This window comes from Gallus gallus, chromosome 2 (genome assembly GCF_016699485.2).
Source record: "Gallus gallus isolate bGalGal1 chromosome 2, bGalGal1.mat.broiler.GRCg7b, whole genome shotgun sequence".
Taxonomy (NCBI): Eukaryota; Metazoa; Chordata; class Aves; order Galliformes; family Phasianidae; genus Gallus; species Gallus gallus.
The window spans coordinates 80,318,814-80,345,321 of NC_052533.1; the positions used below are offsets into that span (position 1 = coordinate 80,318,814).

Consider the following 26,508-nt stretch of genomic DNA (forward strand, 5'->3'; position numbering starts at 1 on the left):
CTGAGGTAAAAACAGTGAAAAAGCAGACAAGAAAACTGGCCAAGGAAGTGAGGAAAGACAAGTCCTTCAAAAATCTAGACTTGAACAGGCTTGTTCTGCAGACTTCCAGAATAATTCAGATCTTTCAGCTCTTGAGAGTCTCCCAGCATCATTGGGAGTTCCCTGCCAGCCAGCATGGAAGACTGATTGACTCTAGATCCTGTGGCAAAGCACTGACTGTAATATATGATGAGAAGGAATTAATTTTGTCTTGATATTTTTCTCCTCAAGACCTAGCTGGTATACCCATATTCAGAGAATTTCCTTAGGATTTTTGTAGAACAGTTTATGCTTCTTCCTCAGATGTAGACTAGGATTTCCATTCAGTGGACTATTGAGCACACTGTGATCAGGTAAGCAGCTGTTTACATTGCAAAACCTTCTGGCAATATTTCTGCAACACAAAAAGAAATAACTTCAGTAGTGTCAAATAGATACTTCTAGAAAAATAACAGCACTCAGGAGTAGTATGACTAAAGCAAGCTACCTCAGGATTACCTTCTTTGTACAGTCCTGAGAGAGATGATCTAACTTGCTACTGTAATGTGAAGACTGCATTTGATCTTCTTTAATCTAGAACCAAATTCCAATATCCTTGGTTGTTTTTTTCACTGTCCAGTGGAGGAGAATCGGCTCTGGAATTTGTTTTGACAGTAGGCCATTCAATAAAATTGGTATTAAATATTCCCTCTTAAGTGCTGAAATAGCAAGATTCCTCTCCATTTCAACCTCCAACCTCCTATTTATATAGAGCAGACTGACAATGCACAGCATTGGCCCAGCACCCATAGGCACCTCCCCAAACCTAAACACAGCCGCTTAATCTAATTTTAGATCTTCTAACCCTTTTGCAGCTGGGGAACTATTGACATTTGTGTCAGATAGCACTCAAAGCATCATCACAGTAGCTAAACAGTCCCCAGTAAAAGTCCCTGCATCTGTCTCACTGACTGAGAAGGCGTAGTGTAAATGTGCAAAAGGGAGGACTGACAAGGCCAGATCCTGAGCCAGTGAGGATGTGTACCACTCCAGGTACAAAATGAAGGATGTCTATGTAGTCCACTCAGGTGGAGCATGAAAAGGGGAAAGTTTGCAAAGGCTAGTTTTGCATGAAGGGCAAGGCAAATTTAGGTGCTCTGAAGCAATGTGCAAACAGTTCTCCTTTCCCACCCCTGTACCCTCCCTGTACCACAGTGGGAAGCCTGGAAGCTTTTCCCTCTCCTTCCTTCCACAGACCAAGGATGACTCCCAAGCACTAGCTCTTCTGCAGAGCAGTGACCACCATCTTCATCTGGTACAGATCTGACCAATGCCATGTGTACGTGTTCAGATTTCACAAGCTTTTCCCTGTTCAGTTAGGCTTAAAATTCCCCCTCTAACTGGTGTTCACATCCTTTGTACGTACTTGATCCCATTAAGCATGTAGTTACACTTTACCCTCTATGTTTCTGCATTTGCTAAGCCCTTTGCTTTGGCTGGGGATGCCCATAATCCCCAGGTTTGTAGCACAGTAAGAACAACTTCCAGTGACGTTCATATGGCTTTTTCTAAGACAATACTTGTCTCTCTCATCTGTAAGGAGTGTCTTTGGTGTCCCTGTTGAATCTTGTCTTAGTCACTCCTTTTCTCAGACTTTTTTGCAGATGCACACTCTGCATGAACTACAAGGGGCCTTTGTGATTACAAAGCTCTTGTTTTCTCCTTCTCCCAGGCTGCCACATGTGACTTCCTTTAGCTAGAATTTCATTGCATTAGTTGAAGAAAGGTAATCAGCTATGAATTTCACCTACGTATGCCCTGTGGAAATGTTAGAGAAGAGGGATGCCTTACAGATGTTAGGTTATGGAATGTATGAGACACTTTTTCTCTTGGACAACTGTTGCTGTGATGGGGAGAGTGTAAAGTGCAGTGTTTATGGAATTTCTGGAGGATGCAGCTTCACCAGTAAAAAACTTAGCATGTAAACATGTTTCCACACAGATATACCTCTGTGAGTCAGGAATATTTTCATATGTTTGGAGTGTTTTAACCTCACTGTTGTGCATAGTTACTTGAGGTTATTTTGCTTTTTAAAAATTTCTTGTTAAATGCCCTTTTGGTACTTCCTCATCCTTTAATGCCCACATAAAAAAATCAGATGAGACAAAGTTGTTGAGGATGACAAGCTCTATTCTTGCTATAGGTTGTAAGCAAACCTTTCCCTTCGGTTTTTTCCTTCAATCCTTTCCCAGCTTATTTTTCATAACAGAAAAGTATCAAGAAGGGCTGTTACCAACAAGCCTGTAGCAGTTTCCTTAGCTTCTCTGTCATGTGGCCAGTGAAGGACACAGCGCTCCTTACAGAGGAAGCATGGGTTACATGCGGAACTTGAGAAATAGGTTTGATATGTCTTGTAGGTGCTACAAGATATGGTTTAGTAGCTTAGTGGGTAGTAATGGTGATAGGAGGATGGTTGGACGAGATGATCTTGTAGGTCTTTTCCAATGTTGTGATTCTATGATTCTATGATTCTTGATAATGCTCTTTCTCTCTCCTTCAAAGCTTTGTTTCATTGGCAATTCAGATGAACATCAAGCAGCCAGGTAATTACTATTTCTTTGAAAAAACAACGCAAACCCAGTACAAGATGTATCAACAAGTAGCGTGATAAAGACTAACTATAAACACAAACAAGATCAGGCTCTTGGATGGTTTCCTGCTGAAACACCAACCCACTGTCAAAAGCACTTAGCCTCAGTCATGTGAGTAGATTTCAGGGTCATTACCTGACTTTGTAACCTATCCACCCTCACTGGTACATTAAAGGATTCCTATGGCTAAGCCACTGGAGCTTACTGTGAGTCTGCGCAGTGGAGCTGGAGTCCCTTATTTTTATACCAAGAGAGAAAACATTTTGCTGGTTACTTGTTTGTTCAGTTGCCTTCCCTGCAGTCTGATCTCAGTGCAGCCCCAGAAAGCTGTGTTGATGTGTTTTGCTCCCTGCAGCATGCTGCTGAAGCCGAGGTATGCAGGCAGGCGCTGGGGCTTGCACTGCAGGTGCCCACAGCTGGGCAGCAGTGGAAGGAAACAGTGGTGGAGGATGATGAGAAGGGTGGAGCACCTTGTGCTGGTTGTCCCGCCAGAGATAGCTTATCCGAGGACGCCTGTCTTTCTGGAATAATATTCATTTGATTGGAAGCCAAAATTAGAGTGGGGCAAAATTGGCTGCCAAGGGCTGATTGGCACTTGTTAAAGGGGGGGGGGGGGGGGGGCAGTTCTGACCCTGCAGGGACAGTCTTCTTATCCAGTGTACCCAGTCTGCTGTACCTACACGTGTGCCTCTGTGAATCGTGCTGTTACACATCTTTCTGTAATTTTTGTGTCCCTTTAAAAATCCAGCTGAGAGCTTCTAATTAAAAAGCTGTCACTTTTATCTGCCACCCCCTTTTTGCCACAGTGCAGCCTGCAGTATAGAACTCAGGACTAGCAAGTGAAGTGATAAGGTGCCTGCTCTATATCGGCTTCCTCACCAGCCTCAGACACGCACCTCCCCAGTGTTTGTGCTCTCACTGTCTTGTAACATGGCAAGTGCTGGCTCCTTTCCTAAACAAAACCCGGTGCAACAGTTTGTGCAACGTGGGCTGCATACAACCTATTTTATTTACTAATTATTTTTATCCATAGCAATTAAGTCTCATCATAGGTTCTAGCCTTTCAGGCAGTTCTGAGCTGATCTCTAACTTTCAGCTTTTTGCACATGCAGGTACCACAAATGCCTGATAAACTGGGCCGTGCAGTGCTATATGTAGAAAAGATTGGCAAAACAGTTATGTCTAACATGCTTTGCCATGATGCATCTTCTGAATTTTATTTACTATGGGCTCAGATTGTTGCATAGCTCATCATGATTGCTCTGCCCAGGCCTTTTGTTGGCTTTTATTCTTTTTACAGCTACATGATTCTTCATGTCCCTTTCAGAAGCTCATAAGGTGAAGATACTGTTAATGGAAACACAAGAATGTCTCTGTTGTTGTCAAGCCTTTCCAGTGAAAAATGAATCCTTAAATATTCTGTGAACAAACAACCTACAGTGTATCTTGTATTCCTGAGAACAACATCCTCAACCTGCAGTACCTTTCTGTTGTATGAATAGAACTGATGCCACAGTTAATGAGTAGGACATGAAAAGAAAAGGAAAAAGTATGGATTCCAGGTCATAGCCATGTGTGAAGGTTTGATGCACAGAACAGAGTACCTGTTGTGCCTTATCAAAGAAGTAGCAGGTAGAATTGCTTGCAACACTCTATTTTACCTGTATCTTGCACTTATGTAAACAGGAAGAGATCCTGGCTGCTTTTGTTGACAGCCTCGTATGTTGGGGTGATTTATTTCAGTCTAATATGCTTTTTTCATCTTGTTCAACTTTAGTAGCAACATTTTATATAATTTGCTAGCACAAATGATGTTAAAGGCTTTCTCCTTCTTGCCATAATACTCTCAATCCACTGCTCAAATGAGTCAAATACTGTTGCAGCTTCATCTGTCTGCTGCTTGAATAGCTGTGGTGTCTGCATGCAAAACTCTTGCTGGATTATTAAGCTACTGTTAATCATCAACTAACATCAACAAAACGCTTCCGACTTGTCTTGATATAACAAATGAGCCATCCAAACAAAAAGCTGCATGCACTCAAATTATTTGGAACAACTTCAAGAAGAATTTTCTTTGCTGTTCGCTGCTAAGTATGAGCAAGGATTTGCATAGAGTAATGCCATGACCAAAAATTAGATTATTGTGCTTACTTTCAAAGATAGGCTAAAGGACAACTCTTTAAGACATGTATATGCCATATATGCCACACGATGCAGTTAAGTACCTTCACTGCAATAAAAGGTACTCAAATCCCAGTAAAAATCAATGGGAGTTAGGTATTTCTTCAAATTCCTCAGCAACTTCAGTATGATCTGTTTTTACTCTGTCAATCCCTATATACCTATGATAGCCAGGTCTTACCATATTTCTTCTTTAAAAAACCCAACAGAGAAGATTATGAGTTGGGATGTGAAGTTCTCTTTCAAATCAGGTTTTAGCCCAGGCATTCAAAACTGTGCTAGTACCAAAGTTTCACAAAACTTTGAAAGGCGTTTATATGTGGGAGGGAGCCCACGTGGAGCTGAAGACAAATCACTAGTCCTACACATGCTTTTTCCCCAGCTGCCTACTCTCTTGTCCTTTAAAAGCTGCTCCTCCAAACCTTCCTGTTTCCAAGGAAGTCCATTTGGTTTCTCCTTTCTCCCCACTAACAGACTCTTTTGCTCATTGCAAAACAACTGCCTTCCCTCTTGGCATTGCTCAGTTCTTTCCAGGGAAGTGTGATTCAGGCCCCCGTCCCTCTTCATGCCTTTCTGGGCATCCCAGCCTGAGTGCCATGCTGAGGCAAGTACAGTGCCCTTCCCAAGGAAACAGTGCTTGGATCTGAAAAGACATATAAATTGTATTGTCACCCCTCTTCCCCTTGACATGTCAGTTCTTTTTTGTCCAAATACTTTTGCATAAGCCACCTTTTGTCATGGCAGGCACTCTTCATGATATAAATTTCAAATGCTCTTCGGAAAATCCAGAGTGAAGTTCTCATTAGGCATCAGATAGCACAAGAAACCCGCAGGGTGCCCCGCTTTTGGTTGAATTTTCCACAGTGTGGGTAGGTCAACAGGGAGGTGAGGGCAGAGCAGGCAATACAGTGACACTGATGCACTCTACGTTCCTTGCACACAAAAAAAGGGCTTGGTTTAGACATCCCTAAATCGCACCAGTACAAAGACAGTACTGGTGTACAGAGAGGGTACAAACAGAGTAAAACATAGAGCTTTATAAGGGGATCTCCACCAGAACTTAAGTCAATGAATAAGTAAAGCTTTGATGGTGTTAGAAGAGCCAATGAAAAATTGTTAGAATGAATTATTGTACAGGTAATTAATGCCTGCATGTATGTGTATAAGGACATGAATTTACCAGACACTATTTCTACAAAGACTGTATTGAGTAACTGTTTGAGAAACCTGTTCAAATGCAATGTTCTTAATCAGTGTATCTGAAAAGTCTGATTCCCAGCTAGTTGTGCCCCAGGAGTGATTTTGCCCACTATAGCAAGGAAGGGACAGAACATCTCTCAAAAAGAAATAAAAAATTGTATTGTTTTACTTTTTTTCAGTCTAAGTCTCCAGATAAAGCTGTGCAGCCTTCCCCCCCCCCCCCCCCCCTCCCATTTCTCAGTCAGACTTGACAAAAGTCCTGTGTATTTCTGCTGGAGTGGTTCTCTTCCCTGTTCCTTCTCCTGCATCAGAGGATCCTTTTACAATAACTTTCTTTTGAAAAACAGGCCTGCAGAATGTGCTAAATTTGAGCATGAAGAGATTTTGCTTGCTAACTAGACCTGTAAATTCTCTGTGAGAAGCGAGGAGTAGGAATGTGACCTCACCATGCGTCGGCTCTTGTCCCTAAAGTGAGCTTCCCACCCAAAGCAAACCCGTGGTGAGCATTGCTGCAAGGACATCCTGGGTGTCAGCTCTGCTTTATGCAGAGCTGCATTGCTCAGGGGAGCTGTGCTGCTCCAGAGGCATTGCTGCAGAGCTTTAGTGAAGTTTGAGGAGATCAGTATCTCTGTCACTGCTAACAGCAAGTAATGAACTGTATCATTACCACTATCAACATACCCCAGGCCATGTTAATTTGCACTTGGCAACTCATAACATGTGCACTATAGTGTGTTCGTGCAACTGCTTTTTTGTAGATACATTCTGAGGACTGGCATCAGAAATATAGAAAAATGTGCCAGTACACAACTATATGTATAACCTAACTCTCTGTTCTTCCATTATATAAGCTCATCAGATGTGCAAAGAAGACAATACAATTTCGCTTTTACAACTGCAGCCACTAGAACTGAGCACAGATAAAGAAGAGATCTCTACCACGCAAAGAGAGAATGACAGCAAAAGGTCTTCTTATTGCAGGGGCTGTGGTTTCCTTGGGACTGGGAGAAATTTGGGCTAGGTGCTCTGCTCCTTTTTGCCCTTTTTCTAGATGCTTCAGCCAAAATTCCTCTTGACTTCAGTAGGAGTTAACCTACAAGCAAGGGGAATGCCCAATAAAGGTTATGCTTTTAGAAAACACGATAAAACTTGTTGGATGCTTTGGAAAACGTGGCATTTTCACAAATCAGAGTCATCAGAGGGAGGTCTGAATTCCTCTGCTTGCTGTCCTACTGCTTTGCCCTCAACTGTCTGTGTTGCCTCTGTGATGGTAGCTCTTTCTCCTATGTATTTCTTGTACAGCAATAATGCCATCTTCTTTTACATTTACTGCTGGCAGTTCTACAAGTCAGCATCCTGTTTGCCTTCTTTATTGCAGCTGCATATGGGGCAGAAGGCTTTAGGGACTTTCATGCGATAATTCCCAAATCTTTTTCCCGTAAGTATACTGCAAGTTCAGCTCACTGAATTCAGAACATTTCCATCTAGTTCCTACTTCTGTGATTTATTTGTGTTCCATTTCACCTCTCAATAATGTTCATTTCTCCATTTATGCTTCCAAAGGGTTTAAGTAGTATGATCTTTTTGCTTTGTTCATATATGCTTTGTTTCAACTTAACATAAAGCCTACTTCAAAAGCCACCTTCTCCGAACTCCTAGCAGGTGAGGCATACGCAATTTATTTACATAACCAATTATTATGTTATTATGTACATATTTACATACAAATTATCATTCTTATAATTAAGAGAAAGCACTTGTGTGATTTATGGAAAATCTGTCATATACTCAAGGTGAATAGTTCTATTGCTGCTGTTCACCACAGTGAAAACAGCACTACAGGGCAGTATTCTGCTAATTCTGTAGAATACAGTAGAACACCTCTGATAAGCCTTTTCTACCATCTTTGGCAATCATTGTTTTGTTGCTGCTTTTTTCTTCCATACCTCTAAATTATTCCCCTCTTTAGGACATAATTGTTAAAGGATACCTGCTGTTTTGGATCTGTATTTTATCTGTCTTAAGTATGATCCTTATTACAATTTATATATATATATATATATATTTTTTTTTTAATGGAAAAAACCATTCAACTGCCTAGAGTGGCAGACTTTATAAAAAGTGTTCAGCCAAGCAGTGTTCAGAAGGGTGAACGCCTTTACTCCAAGCATGTTTCCCAGCAGGGCTTTCCTTCAGACCCTGTTGTCAGGCACATCCCTGCTGGAACACCTGGGAGGTTGCAGGAGGTCACAGGGAAAAGTTGAGCAAACATTTCATTTTCAAGTGAACATTAGGATCTTTCAACCTTTGATGTAATTAGTGCCCATAGCTTAATTATGTCATTGCTACTGCAGCACATAGGAATAAGGCTTTCATGTAATTGCTGTTGCACAAAGAGACCTGGCTCTCTATGGGGTGAAGCAGACCCCTTACATACACAGCTAGCCACTACAGTAATTAATCTCCTCTTGGGTTCCGGAGAAGTACTGGGTTTTTCACTGAAAGGAAATAAAGATTTGGTCTTTTGGAGCCGAATGAAGAACTGTTTTTCCACTGAAGTCATCAGATCAGAAAACAAGGAATTAACTGTAAAGATAGTTTATTCTACAAAACCAAAGATAACACAGTCCTGCAGAGAGAAGAGGAATGAACAGTACTGTGAGCTGATGTGAACCATGGCCCGTTTCTGTAACATTTAGGTTTGAGACAGATATAGTCTACCAACCTACAAGCTGTCACATGTAGTCAGACTATGCCAAATTCACACCTGCATTTTGATTCTAGTTGCAAGCAGTGGTCACCTATGGGATAATAATACAGAAGTCACCAAAAAAAGTTGGAACAGTTTTCCCGCCCATCTTTGTTGATTCAACTGGTCTTAATAGAAGCTCGGTTGTAGGTAGCCTTTCCTCTTGCTTCGTGATCCTAATCCTTCTGCCCTAAAACACAGTTATTTCTCCTATGATTTCCTGTGATGCCATCCTTGCTCTTGATTTTTCCTTCCATCTTTCTTCACTTTTTTTTTTTAATTTAATCAACGTTTGTTCTCTTTGATCAATGGGAACACTGTCCTTACTTAGCCTGTAAAACCACAAAACAAATATCTGAATTCAGTACAACCCTTAGGACCCTTCTGCCAAGTGGAGAATGTTATGTTTTCAATTGTCTTTGATGTGTTGCTTATTTTCATTGTTCTTTGGGACAAATCCATGAGATGCTGATCAGTTATTAATTTAATTTCACTTAGCCTGAACTGTCAAAATCAATATCACATGCAAAAATCTCAAAGTGACCTAGGAACAGACTTGTAATGTTATTTGGTTTCCCACTTCCCTGGATGCCTTGTATTTGTCTTACTGATGTTAACTGTTCATTGCTCCACGTGTTGTAAACTCATCGCATGGCACATAGAACTGTAGTCGTGTTTGTAGCTTTTGTTATTTAGATACATTTTACATTCTGTGTAGAAGTTAACTTTGATGTGACTGTTTCTTGGCCACTATTATTTATTCTGCGACGAAACTGAGTGGCATCCTCTATTGTTTTTTTCAGCTGGTAATATTAAAATAGAGACTCAGAGTGATGAAGAGAATGGGCGTGCCTGTGAAATGAATGGGGAAGAATGTGCGGAGGATTTACGAATGCTTGATGCCTCTGGAGACAAAATGAATGGCTCACACAATGGCCCAGGCAGCAAGGCTATGTCAGGAGTTGGAGGCATTCGACTTCCTAATGGAAAGCTAAAATGTGATATCTGTGGGATAATTTGCATCGGTCCCAATGTGCTCATGGTTCACAAACGAAGCCATACTGGTAAGGCCTGGCATAGTTTTTCCTTTAGTTGACAAGAATCAGCCACATATTAAGAACTAAGAATTCTTTTCTGAGTATCATGCACATGTTCCCTCTTGTAAGATAATGCAGCATCGGTGGGCATTTGGAACTCGGTTAGTTTGTTGTTGCATTTTGGACAGCACAGAAATTGTAATTTCTCCTTGATGAAATTCCAGCTGTTGGGTTAGAAACTGGGAAAAACAAACAAACAAACCACGGTTTGTCAGAGGAATAGAAAATAGGCACAATTTCATTTATTCCAGTCAACAGTTGTACTTTATGCTGATAACAAAATTAATGCCTGAATGAATGTGTAGTTCGTTTGGCCTGAAGCTACATGAAAATTTCCAGTTTCAAAAAAACCCTAAGTCTTGCTTCATTGCTAAGAAAATTCTAAGAATTGCTGGGAAAAAAAAGTGTACAACTCTGAAATTGACCCAGTTCTAATGTTTCCAACAGTGCAACAAAGTTCATTATGGACCACTGATTAGACAAGCGATTGGCAAAATGAATAACTAACTTAAAGTTTTAAGGGAATTGTAGCATTAGGAAATAAGGGGTTAGTTTTATGCCAAGCATTTCATAAAGTAAAAGCAAGTATTGTCATTGGTTAGATCTGGACTAAAAGGTTTCCATTGGGACACTGAAAGAGACATATAAAGAGGTTGTGCTCCGTGGTGATGGCTTTTCATTATCAAATTACTGTGAATCTTGCCTCCATTTTCCAATTCTAAATAGTTTCAAAGATCACAAAATAAGAGGAGGCTGAAACAAATGAAGTGAAGACCAGGGCGAGTCTCATCTTACCTCAGTTTAGGTATTTTAAAATTTGGGTTCTGATCTAAATTCTAAGGTCATCTGCAGCTAAAGGAGAAGAGCTGAACTGTACTGTTGTGCTGTAAAAGTTACTTTGAAAACAAATATTCAGCAGTTTTGCATGAATATTCAGATAGCAGGAAAGAACAGATATGTATTTCTATTGGGAAAGCCATATCTAGTTCCTAGAAGAGGGGCTGCAACATACCTCCTAGATATAATAAAAGTGCTCCCTTAACAGTGAATTTCAGTGGGATCCTTTAAAAGTTGATAAAATGTATATGGAAAATGACTTGAACCTGAGGCCTTTCAAACAGATCCACTCTATTTATGATAGAGTTTTGTAGCAGATTAAATAAAATGTTGCAAAGTATTTGTGAGGCAGAATGCTTTGTGCCAGTTCAAGGCAAAGTAAGTTCAGGAGGAACAGAGGAGCAGGAGGTCTATTCGGGGCAGATAAAGCAGAAAGTCAGTTCATAACTTGATAAAAAAGACGACAAAGTGAGAACAACAAACAGATGAACAGCATACATATGTTTATGTGTAGACACACGTACGTATGTGGAAATGGGAATGGGAACAAAAAGGCCAAAGTGCACTTGTCCCAGTAGTGAAAAACTGGAGGAAAGCATGTTAAATCTGTGAATGTGTCCTGAATTCATGTTGTAGTGATGGTCAGCAAGAGATGTTTGTCCACACAGCCATTCTGAACAGGTCATCCTTTGGGCGACCGCATGTACCTCTGAGTGATGTGCAGTGCTGGTAGCTGAGCAGCACAGCCATGGCTAGCACTCTGCCTGCTGTAGCTAAGGAGGAGCTGTTTGGGGCTCCCAAACACCAGACTCTGTGTTACACCAAGGCTGAGCAGCCTCAACTAGACATGGTGTTACACCAAGGCTGAGCAGCCTCGGCCTTTTTTTTGCTGCTCTGTGGGTTCGCGCACTGTGGCAGCCATGTCTGAATGGGATGAGGTGGGTTGCTTTCCCTCTGCCAGCCTCTCCAGAGGCCCTGTCCTGCTTCCTGAAGGAGGACTCCCGCTTCCAAAGCACTGTGCCCAGCACAGTAATCCATGCACATACCATACAGCCTAGGCACTGCCTCATAGGCCCTGTCAGCCTGTAGGTGTGGGGCCACTGGACCTTCTAGACTGCATGCAGCACCCATCCCTTGCCAATAGGATCCTCGTCTTAGTCAGGAAATGTGGTTAAAACCCAGAGAGCAAACACCTCTTTGTTCAACAGCACCTCCTTCTTTTATCAGCAATTAAGCTAAGGGTTATGAAGTTGAATCCCTGAATCCTTCCATGGAAATAAAGCCTTTGCCTTCTCTCCCTTCTCCCCCCTCAGGCCCTATTGCAAGCAGCTATGAGAGGAGCTGTGCTTTTGCAGGGAGTGGAGGCTCAGAGCTGGCAGTTTAAATTAAAGGGACATCATGAGGTGACTGCTTTTCCTTTCAGTTGTGCTGAGAAAATTAATGTAGAAATGGGATACACTATTACAGACACTTAACTGTCTACGCTGAAGCCCATTTCAATACATGCCTGATGAAGGAATAAGCCTCACAAATGAATTACTTTTCTGCTAATTCATGTAAAACCTGCATATGCAGTGAGGCTTCCTTAAATAAATATTTGATAAGTGAACAAAACTCTAGCACACTGAAGTGCCAAAATAAAATGACTGCCTGACCTGATAAAAGCCATAATTACTTTTAATGAATACACCTGCCAAGTGCAGATATGCAGAGCAGCACCTGATATGTCTGCCCCTTCTCCCTGCCAGCAGCTGGAAGGTGCTGGCTGCTTCCCAAGGCCTGACCTGTTGCTCCCAGCTGCGGGGCACACCCTGCTCACACATGTCCAACTTCATTGCTCATCTGGCCTGACATTTCTGTGTGTGCATGTTCCCCGGCCTGCTGCTGCTTCTGTGATCAGTGTTTAGGGAAAAGGAGAGAGAAAACCTTTCCAGAACCCCCCATCACCTCAGCCTGTGCCACATGTGTGCATTTGTGTGTCCACATGGACATATTTGTGTGTGCATGCGTATGTATTCATACACACACCCCTGTGGCATGAGTCACCAGTTAGTTCAATTATGTCTTGTTAGTTGGATCCAAACGTCTCAAATGTATTTAGAAAGTGAATGCCCCCTGAAGAATCTGTGTTTCTGAGCCTTTGAGGAAGGAGAGCTATATGCAACTCTGAGCGATTTTGTCATTATGGTGCTTAAGAAATGAGAAAGATTTCGATCAAGATGAGAAATATTCTTCACTGAATAAGTAGTCCAGGGTCCCACTGAAGCATGCAACCAACGCAGTGGTGGTTGATTCAGTTCTGGGCTCAACTTTCATTTTTGCTCAAGGGGCAAAAATCAAATCAATTTGGGCCCTTCTCGCTCCATAGCTGAATGTCCAGACATGAAATCCACCAAATGCAGATAAGTGCTGCTTAGCACAGGCAGGAACATAGCACACAAAGCTGGCAGGAGATGCATTATGCATTATTAACTTCATCCTCTCCCTCCTCCTTGTTTTGGGATAGCTCTACAACCAGTCACCTTCCATCAGAGACCGGCTGGGAGCTAAGCTCCAAGTCGTTTCAGAGACTTTCAGTGGGGATGCCATTTCACTTGTACAGCAGCACAAGTCTAGAATCCCTTACATTTCATCCCATTTTAAGTTTTAAAGAAAGGTTTGCTATGCAGTAGTCTCACCCAGCATGCTCCATCTGTCTGTCTTCTCCGCTCACAGTGTGAGATTTATCCTGTAGTTAAGAGAGATGCAGGCCGGAGATCTATTTCATTCTTACTTCAGGCATATCTCCTGGAGTACTTCTGTGATCCTTGTCTTCTCCTGTTAACACTTCTCTGAGTAAAAAGAATAGAAATGAATGCTAGAAAAAGTTGCGTAGTACGAATTAACCATTTCATCTGAATGTGTCCCTCATTTCAAATTGACTTCTTCGTTGCTTTTTCAGTCATGTTCTGAAAAACACCTGCCACACCGAGTAACTGCTGAGAGGTGGGGCACACTCCTCTTACCCATTTTCATTTTTCCCTAGCTGCTGTGCGTGGCTTATTAAGTATAGAGAACACACCTGCAGGCCACTCCAGATGAACAAACTGGATGTCATTTAGATGAATCCATTTACCTGCTGGACAAAGCCAGTGAGCTCATTGGGCTGGACAAGGAATGGGCTCGCCCGTCTTGGGCTGTTTGACCAGTGAAAGTATTTTACCATAAAGAAGGCTCATCTCTCTGTTGGCTGCTTGCTGAAATTGCCAGCCCTGATCACAGTTTGCAGCTGTTTGTGTTGGGACTGTGCTGCCATCTAATTGCTTTCCAGCTTTTCGTCTGCATTATCCATAAGTCAAAAGCTATCATGCTGCACGTGTATGGACATCCAGGTTGATCCTAGATGTCCGGAGCAACACATGATGGTTTAAGTGAGACAGAAGGAAGGAATTGTTTAACTTGTATTTATTTTATGCATATTTTAACTTCAGCACTGAAATTTTATATTCTGTATTATTGCTACATTTTTAAAAAATGACTTGTCATCTCTGAGCTTTTTCTAATATCATCGATGAATTATAATGACTAAAGTGAATTATATTTATGCCTAAGCAAAACAGAATTCAGCAAATGATTTTCTAAGGCTGGTTTGACTCAGGCAAAGGCTACATCTTAAGAGAAGTGGGCATGCAGGGGCAGATCCCGATGATGGAGTGCTCTTATGTTGAAATTTTCCTGTATCACTGTCTGGTACTACTGGAAACATAAGAGGCTGTATTTCCCGCTGCCTTAAGGCCTGGTATAGCTGAAATCAAAAGTCAAAAGCCAAGGGAATAAAACAGCTCTAAAACAGCATTAAAAAGCAAACAGCGGCCATGTAAATTTCTTTGCAGAGGCAACCTATTTCACTTGCTTGATAGCAGGCGTCCATTTAGACAAATCAAGTCCACGACTTTGCATTGTTCCCTGTGCCCTCCCCAGGCACGGCCCAGGAGAGCCCATTTCTACGACTCCTCTGCTAACACCTTGCCAAGAGAGGAGCTGGGAGTGTCATGTGGAGGTACAGGGCTTCCTCTGCACTTTCTCAACTTCTGTGATTTCACACTCTCTCTTTCTCTCTCTCTCTGTCTCTTTCCTGATTTGGCTGCTTAGGGACAGACAGGTAATGGAGAAGAAATTGAAAGGGAAAATACAGGGAAAATGTAAATGAAAAGAAGTTATTATAACTGTTATAATGAAGTGCCTTTCATTTAAATATAAGAATGTAACGCTGAAATGAACTTGTGATCCTGAAATGCATTTTTAATGAGTTTCCTTTTTATTTTGCTGCTTCAGTGGCATATTTTAAAGACCCTTTGAAAAAAGCCACATTAAAAACCCCACCAAATGCCACAACATGCAAAATTGGATATTGGTTTATTCCAAAACTGCTGATCAGGAAGAGTGGCTCTTCAACACAAAATGTTGCAGTCACTTTATTTAAATGAGTTTGAATTTGCATTGTGATGTGCCATTCTGATTTAGAAAAAAAAAAAATTAGATTTTCAGATCAAATTGACCCAGCCAGTGAAGCATTAAGAAACTGGCAGGTTTAGTCTGAAAGCCTCATGTTATATCAAACCTGCAGCCGGTGGAAGTCACAGAGCAGCAGGGAGAAAACAACTTTTTTTCGCTGAAATCTTTCTCTTGTTCCTGTGCAAGATTTTTTGTTCTCACACATTTCCTCCTTCCTTCTCTTAGGAGAACGGCCCTTCCAGTGCAATCAGTGCGGAGCCTCCTTTACGCAGAAGGGCAACCTCCTGCGCCACATCAAGTTGCACTCGGGTGAAAAGCCCTTCAAATGCCACCTCTGTAACTACGCCTGCCGGCGCAGGGATGCCCTCACAGGCCACCTGCGGACTCACTCGGGTAAGTGAGGGCATGGGCCCGCCTTGGGGTGCTCCTGAACCACAGAGTGTATATGGGGGTGTTGATGGCCCCAGTCATAGAATCAAAGAGTCATAGAATCGCTCAGGTTGGAAAAGATCTTAAAGATCATCGAGTCCAACCACAACCTAACCATACTACCCTAACTCTAACAACCCTCCGCTAAATCATACCCTGAGCACCACATCCAAATGGTTTTTAAACACATCCAGGGATGGTGACTCAACCACCTCCTTGGGGAGCCTATTCCAGTGCTTAGCAACCCTTCTGTAAAGACGTTTTTCCTGATGAATTGTGAGAGTTCTTCTCGCCCTGGGAAGGCCAGTGGTTGTATGTCAGCGTCAGCCAAGCAGTGAGCTGGCTGCAGTGCTGTAGCCGCACAGAAATGACTAAACTCTGCTTGCAGTCATGGTCCTTCACAAGAACTGTTTTTCTTTTTCCCATACTTCTTGGCCAATTAGAAATTTCTGTATTAGGGTTTCATCTCACACACTGCATGTGAGTAATCTGTTTCATGGAACTACTAACTCAAAGCTGCTGAAAGTTTTAGGGTTTGAATGACATTTATCTGCATACACAGATAACAAAGGGTCTCAACACAGTAGGTTTTAAGTCATGAAGTCTCAAAAACATTCAGTCTGGTAGTCATTATTGGTGTAAGGGGTGAACACCACCTACAACATTTAGCAGCAGTTATTTGTTGCACTTGGTTATTATATATATTATATGTCTTTGGATATTACAAAAACATTGAAAGAAAAAGGGGGAGAAGGAGGGGGAAGGAGAGAGTTAAGAATCTTCCAGAAAAGAGAACTCTGCAAGAGGTTTTTAATGTTTTCTCTTAACAGTAACACAGAGTTCTGAATAAATATTGTTTGAATAGTTGCGTTTTTCCAATGTTATTAACCTCGTAGTTTAACAAAAGCCATAGTCACACACTTCTGTGAGGCAAAACCAACCTAGCAACAATAAAGCACATTAAAAAGAAGAGTGTAGTCTCACCTAGTTGCCCAAGCTAGGATGGAAATACAAATTGGATAGGAGACCACCAAGATGCATGGCTGTAGCTCACACTAGTAAATTTACATGTGAAAGTTGGCTTTAGGGCAGTAGTTTTGAGCTGTGGAAGGGAGGCTCTCACAGCGGCACTTCTGTGTTGTACAAAACTAAAGAAATTCTTCTAACACACGTTAAATGATAGGAACCCAAGGGTTGCTCCCAGATATCCAAAGTAGTTTCCACTTCTTCTGCTCAGTCCTGTCCTGAGTCAGGAAAAGAACATGTTTAAATTTTCTATTTTGCCTCCCTCCCCCTTACTGATTTTAGTGACTGTGCAACTTTAACCCTATTTTTTTCATATATACACTACATCTTAACATTTTCAGCGAATGCTTAGGATTCCACAGCAAAAAGATAAAGCATAAAATGAAGATATTTATTGGTTCCAATAATTAGAAAATTGACACAAATACATTACAAAACAAATTGGATGCCTGAGTCTTATTTCCATCTGAGAATTTGTATACAAAATTCAGAAGTTTAGCTGTGTAACCATCTAAAGTTGTGACAGACTTTTCAAGCTAAGACAGAAAATAAAGGCCCCGAGGTCCACGAAGCCCTATCATGACCGTGAAATTCCTGGAATTGCTTGAATCTGGATAGGTGTAAAACAGAACATTTTTTTTCATGCCCTTTGTCTTGAATTTCCAAGAGCAGAGAGCAAGAAAACATGTGAAATCTAACATTGTTCTAAAAGAGTTGAGCTGATTCTTGTTCCAGCAGAACTGACATCCAGTCATGGGCAGGTGTGTGCCCACAAAAACAGTGCTCATTGCAGGTCTTCCTCCTATCCACAGCCTCTGTTGGAACCAGGCTTTAAAGTAACTTTGCTCAGACCTTTGGAAGTGTCTCAGTTTCTAACTTGTGTAGATGTCATTTGTGAAGATTTAGTGTTATGGTCCCTATCTGATGTGAATAATCTGAAATAAGTTTTCAGCACGCACGGCACTGGCCAGCTGATGCAAAGATGTGCAGTTAGTTTTCCATTATTATTTTTAAAAATAGAAAAAATAATTCTTCATTTCGGTCGATGAGATTCTTTTGCGGTACTTTTGTGCTTTTTTTCTTTTCCTGTTATTCTTACCATTATTAATACGGTGTTACATCCCTCATCTGAATCTCTCAATTCATTTTATTTTCTCCAGTTGGCAAACCCCATAAGTGTGGATACTGTGGTCGCAGCTATAAGCAGCGCAGCTCTTTGGAAGAACATAAAGAACGCTGTCATAACTACCTGCAAACCATGAGTATCTCAAGCAATCTTTATTCAGGTAATAAAAGTATCCGTTTGGGGATTAACACTGTCTGGTCATGTACTCAGAAAAAGGATTTCAGAAGGAACAGCTGTACCATTTGTGGCATCTTTTGTGTTGGAGAGGCAGGGTTATGCATAAACACACATACCACCATCTATGTGATACCACATCTGGATTTATTCTATATTTGATAAATACTTGCCTTTTCTCATTTTGTTCAGCACAACAAAAAAGCCAACGTGAAAGTCAGGTACATAATAAACATTTGCCAGACCTGGAATATTTTAGTTCACCATCTCAATACCAAACATTATTTCAGCACTACTTGATTTTGCTTGGAGTCCTGTATTGTCAGTACTCCTGTGGATGTGTTCTTAATGAGTTAGTATTAGTGTTTTAGGTAGGGCTCCAGAATCTTCCGCACTGCTTATCACCTGCCTTTCCCAGGTACAGCTTAAATGGGCTTACTTGACCTCTGTCACCAATACATACATCAAGAATGGGCCATCCTGTCTTTCATTTGATTCTTCCAAAAAAGAGTGCAGGAAACCAGAGGGATTTAACTTAGCCAGTCTGAGTCCAGAAAGGATAACAATTTATTAGCAGCCTTCTTTAAAAGTTTTCCATTTCCATCCAATTTTAAAAGAAACTCTTGTACTTCTCTGTCAGTCTTAGGATGAAGGTGAAGCCCATCTCTTAGTGAACACAGAGTATAAAACTATATATAGAAATAGAATAAAAAGATGTTGGGGATTGGAGATATATATATATATATATATATATCTCCGAAGATACTAAGGATCTGTACAAGATTGATTGCAGAAAGTAGTCACATGCAATTTTAAATAAAGAATAAAAAACTCAGCATCTGTGGTGGAGATTCAGGTTATAGCCCATCAAGTAAGGTACATTTCTTGCACACCTTTTTCACCTTGTCAGTATACATTATTCAGTTTGTCAAATGACAAAATGGAAGGTTCTCTCTGACTTTGCAATGATGCCTCATTTAATACCTTTTATCTGGACAGAACCTGAATATGTTTTTACATGCTATCAAATAATGTAAAGTATATGCACATAATGATAACAGCAAATGCAGCTGAGATACTTCTGGGAGACAGCATATTAGAGCAGTGCTCCTTCTAATTTTATTGAGGGGCTGGAGACTGTATAAATAGAAAAGCTCAAAGTAATATACAGTAGGCAGCAATACCTACCCACAAAGAAGTGTTAGGATTTAGAAGGAAATTTTCTTCCTTGAGATTCACATTTTTTTGTATCTGGCATTGGATTTGAAATGCTGGCATGCAACACGTGAAAATCATCATGAATGAAAAGCTGCACTAATATTAAATACTTATTAAAAATGTACATATGAAACTGATGCAAGGAATCAGAAACTATAATGAAGAATAACATCATTTTAGAGATAAGTTGATATTTTTTTTATAGCAAATCATGACAGAAAAGATTTTTCAGTAATTTAGGACTGAATATCTAATAACTCCTTGGGATGAATACTTCGGGTATTGAGTGAAGCTTCGGAAAGATGCTTTCCTACCACATTCTGAAAGCATCACAAAAATCCATCTTAGATAGGATAGGAGTACTCTCGCAATTTAGAAGTACAGGATTAACTTCTGGCTTTAGCCCTTGTGTTCTCCCAGAGATTTCACTCTTAACAATTAAACTAAAATTATTAGCACTCACTCAGATAATAAATTATTTATTTATTTTTCCAAAGTAAAACTTTCCAGTATTTTTCCCAGTACTTTTCATTATAAACAAGTTCTTTTATCTCACTGCAAACAGGGTAGTCCTGGGTATACATCACATTTGCCAGTCTTTACGTTATTTCCCTTATAAACTCAAGGTTGAAAGCATGCATTAAACAGTTCAGAATGAGTGCGTGTCCATCTGGAATTTTTCATTCATTCTTCTTTATAAATAGAAAATGAAGCAGTTATATTACCAGTGTTCTTATGGTATGTCAGGGTGTGATATGGAGCTCTTAAAGCCTTTTCTTTTTTTCTGTACTCAAAAAAGTTGCTACAGATATCCTCCAAGGCATCTGATTTGACATTCTGCTACAGCAGGATGACTTTTAACAGCATTTTTTAAATACCTCATGCAGAAAAAATAAGTCAGTTGAGAGGATCTAAACTAATAAAAGCTTTCCATCAACTTGTAAATCTTCTAAATGTTATTGGCAAATCATTTGTGTAAGGTAAAGATCCAGCAAAGAGGAGTAAGTAGGGTAGCAAGAGATTGTATTTATATTTTAATCATTTTTTATTGTCTTTAAAAGGAGTGTCAGCATGAAATTAGGAATATTCTGAATCTAGTGGCAAAATTCTTACTTTAGAGGACTAGAATTTCACTGGTCATGTGAAGCTCTTCTCTTAGAGATATTAATTAGATTTTTGCAGTTGAGTTGAGTGGAAGCATGCTGAAGTCTTACCAGGCCTAAGTAAAAACACAGAATCATAGAATAGCTCAGTTTGGAAGACCCTTCAAAAACCATCACATTCCAATCCCTGTGCCGTGGGCAGGGCTGCCCCCCACCAGCCCAGGGCCCCATCCAACCTGGCCTTGGGCACCTCCAGGGATGGGGTACCACAGCTTCTCTGGGCAGCTGTGCCAGCGCTTCACCACCTTCACAGTAAAGAATTTCCACCTAACATCTATTCTAAACCTTACCTCTTCTAGTTTAAATTGATTCCCCATTGCCCTATCACTACACTCTCTGATAAAGGTTCCCTCTCCAAATCTACTGTGGGCCCCCTTTAGGTTTGGAAGGCTGCAGTGAATTCTCCCCACAGCCTTCTCTTCTCCAGGCTGAACAAGTGCAGCTCCCTCAACCTCCCTTCACAGGAGAGATTCATCAGCCCTCTCATCATCTTTGTGTTTCTCCTCTGGACTCAATCCAACAGATCTTTGCCTTTCTTGTGTTGGGGACTCCAGCCCTGGACGCAGTATTCCAGATGGATCCTCACGAGGGCAGAGCAATGGGGCATGATCACCTTCCTCACCCTGCTGGCCACCACTCTTTTGATGCAGCCTAGGGTACAGTTGGCAAGCTGTATATAAGAGAGAAGAAATAACAGAGAAGAAATAAATAGTTTATGAAGTTTAAAAAGAGTAAATTACAATTCTTCAGTCACTTGTAGATTTTCACTTGGAAAGATAATTTTTGTTTTTCAGTTCACAGGAAGCAAATAACAGCAAAATATTTATCAGACTGGAGACAAATTTCATGGGGGTTCAGTTGCAAAGGCTGGAAATTAGTATTTAATTCATTTTTTTTTTTTTATGTCTAAGTTTTGAAAATTGTAATATAGAAAGATTGAGTGAAATTGAAGACATAATTTACCCACTCTCGAACTATCAGAAATGGATTCTTGTAATATCCTAAGTGTATATTTCTCAATTCTTTCATCTTTATAACGCCGTAGGTCACTCTTAAAGTAACACCTTCTATTTATTTCCATGGAAACTACAACAGATACAAAGAGTGCAATGACACTATTTGATAGAACAAATTATCAGCTACATAACACTATTAATCAATTTAGTCAACACCATTAGCTATTCATTTTTGCCAGCCATGAACAAGATTAAAATTATGCACTCATAAAATTATGCACCAGCGGAGGTAACTCATTGTCGCCATGGCCACTGCTGAAACACACCACCCACCACCTCACTGTGCTCACATCCACTGTTTGGTCTCCCTAAACATTCAGCAAGCATTGATGAATGTCAGTGGGGGCTATTATTTCCACCTCGAGGAACTCAGTTCCACCACTTGTAATTCATATGCACCTCCAGGTCAGACACCATTCTGTCAGACTGCCCCTTTGGTGCCATCTGTCACATGGAAACAAAATGGAATGGAATATTGGTGGGAAGGTTCAACCTCTACTGCCATATCACCAACATCTGCCTCTGACGTTGTGGAACAATGTAATAAAATAGGAGGCATTACTTTGAGATCTTTTTTTTTATTATTATTATTTTCCACTGCTAAACTGTCTGCTTTAACCATTCTCTGTAAGATCCTTCAAAGTTGTACCTAGAAGAGTTGGCCAGCCCAAGGTGCTAGTGCACACTGGTGACTAGATACCATCAGTGCCCTCCAGTATCCTGCATCCTCATGACAAAATTCTGATCACATCTGTCTGTCAGTCACAATCTTTTGCATCTTCATGGCATCATTATATGTCACTGCAATATGTGCTGCTGCAGCAGAGAATCAAGAACCACTTATGTGCTCTTCCACTTGGTAATGTGTCGCCTAGGATGCTTTACTTGCTTTTTCCAGTTATCCAGTAGAGCCTGATGCATATTTCAGGGGCTTCCACACTCTTGCTTTTATGGCAATGCTGTGTTGCCAAAATAACATTGCATTTTCCTGGATATTAAGAAGCACTCAGGTACCAGAGTAAAGGGCCCTGTGAACCTTTCTCAGAGCTGAGTAAATCCCTGTGATGAAGTCTCAGCAAGCAGAGAAGGTGAAATGTAGCAGAGTGCTGCGTCTATTTGAAAAAGCATGTAGAATCAAAGTCTAAAAAACGTATTTTGCTTCTCCCTTTGGGACTCAGAAGTTCAAGAAAAAAAAAAAATCCCAGTAGCAGATAAAAAAAAATAACACTTTTCCTACTTTTGTGAAAATAAAAATAAAAATGCTGTGATCTCATTGTGTATTATCTTTTCCTTAGATTCTGGAAGTCAGAAACAACATCTTTCCATGTATTTTTTTATAGCTTCTGTTTTGAAAGTTTCCTCAGAAAAGCACTGAAGTGAAAGGTAGTTAAAGTGAAATAGTCTCCCTGTTCTAGAGCTGCACAGCTAAGCTTCTTCCTAATCCTGCAGTGTCTTTAGCCACTGTACAAGGCTGGAAAACAGGCTTGAGTATCAGACATCAATGCTCCACTGTAGATGTAGCCTTAGTAATTTAGCTAAAATTGTGATTTACATCCAAAAAATTGCATCAGAGAAGTATAATGATACATACTCGAGTGAAAGAAAGGTGTATGTTTGGGGGGTGTTGGTGTAGCTTGCAACTACATTTTCCACTATTGGAGTTAAGAAATTTTGTCCAGTATTCCTGCCAAAGAAGCAATAATCACATAGGCTGTGATACAAAAGGATGAAAAGATGAACTGCTTCATATCCATTATAATTCTGTTGTTACTATTCAATTCTATGATTCTATGTGGAGGGTTGTTAGAGTTAGGGTAGTATGTTTAGGTTGTGGTTGGACTTGATGATCTTTAAGGTCTTTTCTAACCTGAGCAATTCTATGATTCTATGATGGTATTAGGACCTCATTTACCCATGGCAGTGCACACTGGGTATAGAACAAGGGTGGAATGATTATGCTACATCCAAGCAGATGCCTTGCAATTGCAGTCCCTTTTCTGTATCCTAAATGAGGTTGAAGGAAACATGAACACGAGTATAGATTAATCAGCATAAGGGACTTTGTTACGAAGAGCGATAATCAACCTCTGTCTGCAGTGGTGAGCTCCTTGTTCCAACTGGTTGGGAGCTAAAAGACACTAGCTAAGAAACACTAACCTGAAGACAGTGGCTCCATTAAAATGGAACAAGCGTGCCTAATCCTTCTGATGTCATTTGATTTCAGTCATAAAAGAGGAAACTAACCAGAGTGAAATGGCTGAAGACCTGTGCAAGATAGGGTCAGAAAGATCCCTCGTGCTGGATAGACTAGCAAGTAACGTCGCCAAACGTAAGAGCTCTATGCCTCAGAAATTTGTTGGTAAGAGTCAAAAGTTTGCTGTCTCCTAAAAAATAAAACAAAACAAATTTTTTAAAAAAACAAAACCCTCACAAGATTTTCACTTTTGCTTTATGATTTTACTTGTTTTACTAAATTAGCAATATCTATCTGTATATCAGGAGATATAGCAAAGTGTTGGGGAAAAAAAAACCAAAAAACACTACCAAACTTCTCAATTTATACATTTCTACAGGTTTAATTTTCCACATCTGGAGATCTGTTTTAAGTCTCCTGATCTCTTTCTTAATGCTTATGAACCAGATCTTCGCAAGATCAACACAGGTTCCTGAAGCTGCCTCAAGAACCTGAAAATGGTCTAAGAAATATAAGTCTCCTACTGGGAAACTATTTGACCATACTTTCATGGTTTACTTCTTAGGTGATATCCAGACAGGGGCATATTGGTATATGTGGATTAATTTGTGAATTGCTCAACCTTTAAAAAGTCTGTATACTTTTACAGCCCAAAATGATAATGAAAATGAATGTGTATAGTTCTGAGAGTAATACCTAAATGAAAAGATGTTTGTGCACATTCTAAGAAGAGTGCAAAAATGTCATGGCCATTTGCACCTAGTAGACATATTTTTTGTGTTAACAATGAAAACATGGAGGCTACACCTGTTTTGTTCTTATAAGCCTTGTAGCAATTAATGGCTAGATCAGGTCTTTAACAGTGAAACCCACAGACAATATCAGCTATGCTGGGTTAGTATTAAATGAATAACAAGATGGGGGATCAGATGGCAGCATATAGTCAGATATACTTTGATTTTCTTATAATTTTCTGGACATTTATATATAATATTATTCTATAGGAGACAGAGAAAACTGAAGTCTTTGAAAAAAATACGGTAAGAAGGTCTTCGGTCAAAAGCCAAGGCAAAGCTAGACCAGTTTACAGGACAGAAATTCAAAATCTACATCCTTCAAAGAGGACACAAGGATAAATGGAAACTTAGTTTTTCTGAGACAAGAGAAGGAAAATTTCAGCTATGGCTGGAACAAAAAATTGCAATGGAAGGCCAATGTTGTCAGCAGGTCCAAAGTCAACTTTCTAGGAGGTGGTCAAGGATAAGAAATGATTATGCTTACAAAGTAAAGGACAAATGCTGTAGCAGAGGTAGTTACCAAAAATATATCCACTGTGTGAGGCAGACCAGATTCGTTCAGACACCCTAGCTGCTGATTGTATTAGGCAAAAATACTAATTCTGTGAAAGGTCCAGGAAGACCAGAAGTGTTAAAATTTAAAAGGTATTAGCGAGAATCCTATGTGCAGTATATCTGTGGGTGTGGACTGTTTTTGTCGTTCTCTTTTTCCCTCTTCACCCTGAGAAACAGTGAAGACAGCCAGTTTAACTATGAGTCTTAAGAGAACAGAGTTTCCTGTCAGTTATTCAGGGTGCAATGTAGGAAGACAACATGCTGACAGTAGATACTTATGGAAAATTGCTAACCTTGACAAGGATGAACTTTTTTGGCAAGAAAATGCCCCTGACTCCTTTACTTTCCGATCCTCACCTGCTGCCTCATGTAATAGGTAAATTCCTGATTAACACAAGGTTTGGCCATCTGGTTAGGGTAATAAAACATGTTTATTGCTCCTGTAGATTACCATGTCATTCCAATCCCCACGCTGAATCACAGGGAGAAGGAGCAAATGGAATCCTTTGCATAAGAGAAAGACTGTCTGCTGTTTCACTCGTTTTCTCAAAACTAAATCCATTACCTTTCAAAAGTGAGATTGTTCACCAAATTGAGCTAGTTATCTGTAAAATTCTTTGACAGCAAAAAATCCTGCGTGAAGCCCTCTGTGTTTTCTAAACTGGAATAGCTCCCAGACCTGAAAACAGAACTGGGCCTTCCATACTAGGAAATGAGAACTACAGGTGAGATTGACACATGTTTATCATGTTTGTAACAACAAGCAGCAAAGAAAACTGAGGAGTGGAAAAATAAATAAATAAAAAAGAGAAAAGCCCGCATGCACTGGATGCATATGTGTTACTATTTAAATACTTGCTGCAGAAATCTGAAAAGTGCAAAGCTTGAAGTGCATCAAACCATTAGCAGTTTAATTTACTTATGCTCTAATAACCACAGAAATGAGCTATTATTTTTTATGAGTGCAAGTATTATCTGCATTGCCCAGATGTAGAAATGATACCTGCCTACCTCAAGTTTGGGTATTTTCAGACTGTTCTGCTCAGGGAAAAAAGAAAAAAATCTTATAAGCACTTGATCCTGTCAGTCCAACTACCAACTAGTTATGCTACAGAAAGCAAATACTACTCAAGAAACAGCTATTAAAATTATACCTTCCAGATCCCCAAAATTTTGTGTATAATCAAAACCAGTTCAGCTTTTCAGTGGTATACAGTGTAAATGGAATACAAACGATTTTGACTTTCTTTCTTCCCCTGTGAATTAAGGGTGTATGTTCACATTAGGAGAGTATTTCTATGTATCATTCAAGGGTCTTTCACATCTCCTATTCTGAATCTTAAGAGTCAAACACTGCCTGAGAACTGTAGCATTAGAATGGGTAAATCTGAGATACATACATGTATTTATGCACCACAGTAGTGTGGTGCTCAAGTTGGCGGAATGACAGGGTAAGGAAACAAAAAGAAGCAGAAGCTTGTGCAGTACAACTAGAAAATGTCTATACATCTCTCATAGGAACTTATGCAATGCCAGGAGTGTTTTTTTCTCTGCTTACAGAGTATGCACAAACCAGTGTGAAA

General features: G+C 40.3%; 1 protein-coding gene across 23 annotated transcripts in view; it reads left to right on the plus strand.

Annotated features, from left to right (window-relative positions):
• The window catches only part of IKZF1 (IKAROS family zinc finger 1), a 73,846-nt gene that overhangs the window by 41,405 nt on the left and 5,933 nt on the right, over nucleotides 1-26,508 (plus strand). For 4 of the 23 annotated variants that reach the window (XM_025147045.3, XM_040676069.2, XM_025147047.3 and 1 more), the window contains exons 4-8: nucleotides 7,429-7,488; nucleotides 9,603-9,863; nucleotides 15,453-15,620; nucleotides 17,843-17,968; nucleotides 23,604-23,738. In XM_025147045.3, the coding sequence (XP_025002813.1) occupies nucleotides 7,429-7,488; nucleotides 9,603-9,863; nucleotides 15,453-15,620; nucleotides 17,843-17,968; nucleotides 23,604-23,738 (750 nt within the window). Of the gene's footprint in view, nucleotides 1-7,428; nucleotides 7,489-7,690; nucleotides 7,713-9,602; nucleotides 9,864-15,452; nucleotides 15,621-17,842; nucleotides 17,969-23,603; nucleotides 23,739-24,577; nucleotides 24,614-26,508 lie in introns of those variants that run through there. The other 19 variants (NM_205088.2, XM_015282272.4, NM_001398219.1 and 16 more) reach the window with 11 other exon arrangements.